Source organism: Tigriopus californicus, chromosome 6 (assembly GCF_007210705.1).
Source record: "Tigriopus californicus strain San Diego chromosome 6, Tcal_SD_v2.1, whole genome shotgun sequence".
Lineage (NCBI taxonomy): Eukaryota > Metazoa > Arthropoda > Copepoda > Harpacticoida > Harpacticidae > Tigriopus > Tigriopus californicus.
In genome coordinates, this window is record NC_081445.1 from 340,111 (window position 1) to 343,921 (window position 3,811).

At 44.2% G+C, this 3,811-nt stretch overlaps 1 protein-coding gene across 1 annotated transcript; it reads left to right on the forward strand.

The window, feature by feature from the left end:
- The first annotated feature begins 384 nt into the window (after positions 1-384).
- LOC131882024 (beta-1,3-galactosyltransferase 1-like) lies at positions 385-3,425 on the forward strand. The gene is made up of 3 exons (XM_059229042.1): positions 385-623; positions 1,053-1,793; positions 3,035-3,425. Exons 2-3 carry the CDS (start codon positions 1,328-1,330, stop codon positions 3,409-3,411), a joined length of 843 nt encoding a protein of 280 aa, XP_059085025.1. The 5' UTR covers positions 385-623; positions 1,053-1,327; the 3' UTR covers positions 3,412-3,425.
- The last annotated feature ends 386 nt before the right edge of the window (positions 3,426-3,811 follow it).

The following is a 3,811-nucleotide window of genomic DNA, read 5'->3' on the forward strand; positions in this document are numbered from 1 at the left end:
TGCAAAGCGAGTAATGCACCTTTCCTTTGGTCTATTTTCGATGGTCTTATCGTGTCTTTGATTCGGGTCCTTTGAGATTTAAACCCAATCCTTTCTGCTTTGACTTTGAGCTGAACGCATTGCTTGACGAACTGTGAGGGAACCGGAATTGTGAGGATTTTGGTTTTTGGAGAGGCCTCAATCATAGATGTGTGAGAGGTAAATACGAGAAACCAGGCGGTCAAACGGTGTGTCCTGAAATTTGCCTTCACGAGGAGTGCAATGTGATCAAATAATTCAATAACTCATGCTCAACAAAAGGCATTGTTTTTGGCGGGAGAAAACTTGTCCAGACTGTTTGACTATAGGGCTTTATAATTCCACATCTATGGCGTCAGAGGACAGCAATCTTCCTCTCGAATTTGTAGACGAATTTTACTCGATAAGGAGGCTTCAAACCTGACAGAGGTCGCGTTTTTTAATCTTTACCGCAAAACTGACCAAGTGTTGGGCGCAAATAAAGTGAATACTGAATCAGGGATCCTTAACTGTTCAGCCGCAAAATGAATGATCAGTTGATCAACAATGAGTGGATGTGGTCTTCATAGAAAATGATTTCTATTTGAGATTTCGCACTTTTTAAGGTAAGCACCTAGTCATGAGTTTCTCTTATGTGGGCCAATAGCCAAATCATGGCCAACTGACACATTCTGCCTCAGTCATGATGGCTTGAAGAAGGATTTGAAGAAAAAGCCCAGAGTAAAAATCAACAGACAAAGGAACTTGTCTGATCCATTTGAATTTGGGATCGCTCTCAAATGCATTCCTGAAACATGTTCATGTATAGTGGGCGTTAAACCAGTACGGATTTGTTTTTTGTTGCGATAACACGGGTTCCAAACCTGGCGACAGCAGGACCTTGGAGCAACCTTGAATCTAATTTTGACAAAGCAGGAGAGCGATAAAGGCAAACGGAAAAGGCATACGGAAACGGCATACGGCCAACAAATGGGCAGCTCTGAAAAAAACTGAAAAAAAACTGAAGCAACTGAAATCCCACTTATCCCTTTCAGATCATTATCCAGACAAAATGAACCGGTCGCGCACGTTACTAGCTCTCTTCGTGCTGGCAATGATCATGTACATGCCCTTGACGATGGTGGTCAAATCCAACACGTCATTCAAACCAGAATATCAATCCTCTTGGACGGATATCCAAATATCCGTCTAACCCGTGAGTGATGGGACACATAGCCTGCTCAAACCCGAATGGGCTTTGGTGGGCAGTGACCCCTTGATCTATCGAGGTCCAATCGTTGAAGGCTGGCCTCCCGGCAAATCGCGGGATATGAGCCAGATCATGGCCAAGGACTACGTGGTGGACCACTGTCAAGAGCAGGACTTGAGGGGGGTGAAGCTCCTCGTGGGCGTCAAGTCCGTTTCCGATCGCTTCGAGACCCGCGACACCACCCGAGAGACGTGGGGCCTTTTCCAAAATGACCATCCGGATGTCAAAGTTCTGTTCTTTACCGGAGAGCCGTCCAACCCTTTGACGATAAACCGATTGAGGGCTGAGATCCAGGTGCATTGTGATCTGGTGATGGTCCGTGGAGTCGACTCTTATGCCAATCGGACGATTAAGGCCGTGTCTCTCCTCAGATACGTCAACGATCATCACCTGGGGCTCAATCCAGAAGTGACCATGGTTATGGATGATGATGCCTACTTGAACCTGGACCGTTTGTACTACTTGATCTCACATAGGCTTTTGGCGACGGCAGTGGACAATTTCATCACGGGCTTTCGCTATGGGGGTAAGAATCAGTTTTGCTCCTTGCTTCAACATGACAAAATAAGACAGTTTTGATCCGTTGGGGGATTGTCGACCGCCAATCAAGAACGCAACATGCGTGCGAGTTCAATGCGTGTTCTGGTCAATCTGACCAGTCCAAGGATACGCTCCCATGTAGTGATGTCTTTCAAACCGAAATACCACCTCCTTAGCTATAAAGAGGGTACACAGCTATAAAGAGGGTACACAAGCAAAATCTAAACCGCTTATATGAGAAGCAAAACGTGATAACGTGATCCTGCCTTTCTAGGTCGCGGAGCCAGGGCTGATTTAAAATTCGTTCCTAATCTCGGGTTTTCATTTCTCTACCCCTTTTTTGTGAAAATTGGAAACCCTAGCAAAGGCTCTTCAAGCTAAATAGCTGACTTTCCGGTTCGAAACTCATCACTACTACTCCCATGTAGAACTATTTCCCAAAGTGTCGTAGTGCTTGCTCACTCCAAAAAATGCCCCAAATCAGGGTGCCCAGCAACCATTTTTTCATCAATTTCCTTCACTTTACTTGACCTATTTGTATAGCAGGTCTAGGCAATGTAAGCATTTGATGTGTCTAGAGCATTCCGGGAAATTGCGGTGAAATGTGTCACATTGGTACGTAGATGGGTTTGCGCCTTTTTGGGGGGTTTGTATTTTTCCCGGGCTTTTCTATCCGCTGCAGGGAATATAATTCCCAGCACTATAAAAAATCAAAGGTTATATTTCGTCTTTGTATTTGAGATTTGGATACTTTTTATAGTGTACTAGTATCAATCCGTAATATTAGTTACTCACCACAATCGAACACAAAGGTTGTTCTTCCATGGTGAGCAAGCTGGTCAATTGCCTAAGTGCGTAACTTACTGTAACAACTTTGAATACTAATGAATGTATGATGAAATATGTTTGAATGAGACAGAAAATCTCTGCCCTTAAAAATTAGAAATAACGTTGGTCAATATTTGTTAAAATTGCCTTTGGTATCTGGGAAAAAAGATTGTAGCCTGCACGCCAGCTCATACGCCTGCTCATCAAGAAAACATTCATCAAAACCTAAGCGGTCACATAAACATAAAACTTGATCATAGCCAAGCACTACAAGTGACCCCCGGAAGGAGCCGGGGTTTCCCATTTGGGAACTTCACTGGTCCAAACTATTGAATATGTGTTGGCGAATTCTGTCCCACGTCTTATAGACTAACGGATGTTTCTCTTATTTAATTTCAGGTCCGGTGCTCAGGCCCCCGGTCAACTCCACGGACCAGTTTGTCAAACCGTCGGTCTGTCCCAGCTACATGTATAATGGAACCACCACCCCACCCCACTTGAGTGGTTCCGGGTACTTAATGCCAAGGGCTACCGTACCATGTCTCGTCAGGCAGGCCATGAGCCTACCTTTTCTGCACATAAACGACGTTTTCATCACGGGATTTTGTGCCGAGGCCTGTGGCTTCCCTCGAGTGGCACACTCTCAATTTTCGCCGGGAAAGAAGAAGTTGGAAGACATTACGTGCCACCACCTTCTACTTCATTACCAATCGCCCGAGGCTAGGCTCAAAATATTCAACAAGTTTGTCAAAGAATGTCCGTCCCCAAATAAATAGACATTCCAGTTAAGCGTGGAAACCAAATACGCAGCATGGATATTGGTTTAGGATAACTGATGCGTTTCGATGACTTGATTTGTTCTCGATGTTCCTCTTTTAGAAGGACAATTTCAATTTGGAGTCGTCGTTAGCTTCAGACAATTCCGACATCTATAGTTCAAAGTTTGTTTTTGTTGCAAACTGGCTCGTTCAAAAGGCCAAATTCAACACAATGTCGAGTAAAATCAGTATATCCAAGAGATGGTGAAAATGAACTTAGACGACTTATCTGCCAATTTCTGCCACTTATTGCTCAAAGGTGATAGGAAATGGCAAAAGTGACAGTTAATGGTAGAATAGAACTGAATTTGGCTTGCTTCACTAGTGTCAATCTTCAAGGCTTGACCTGTAATGCCAA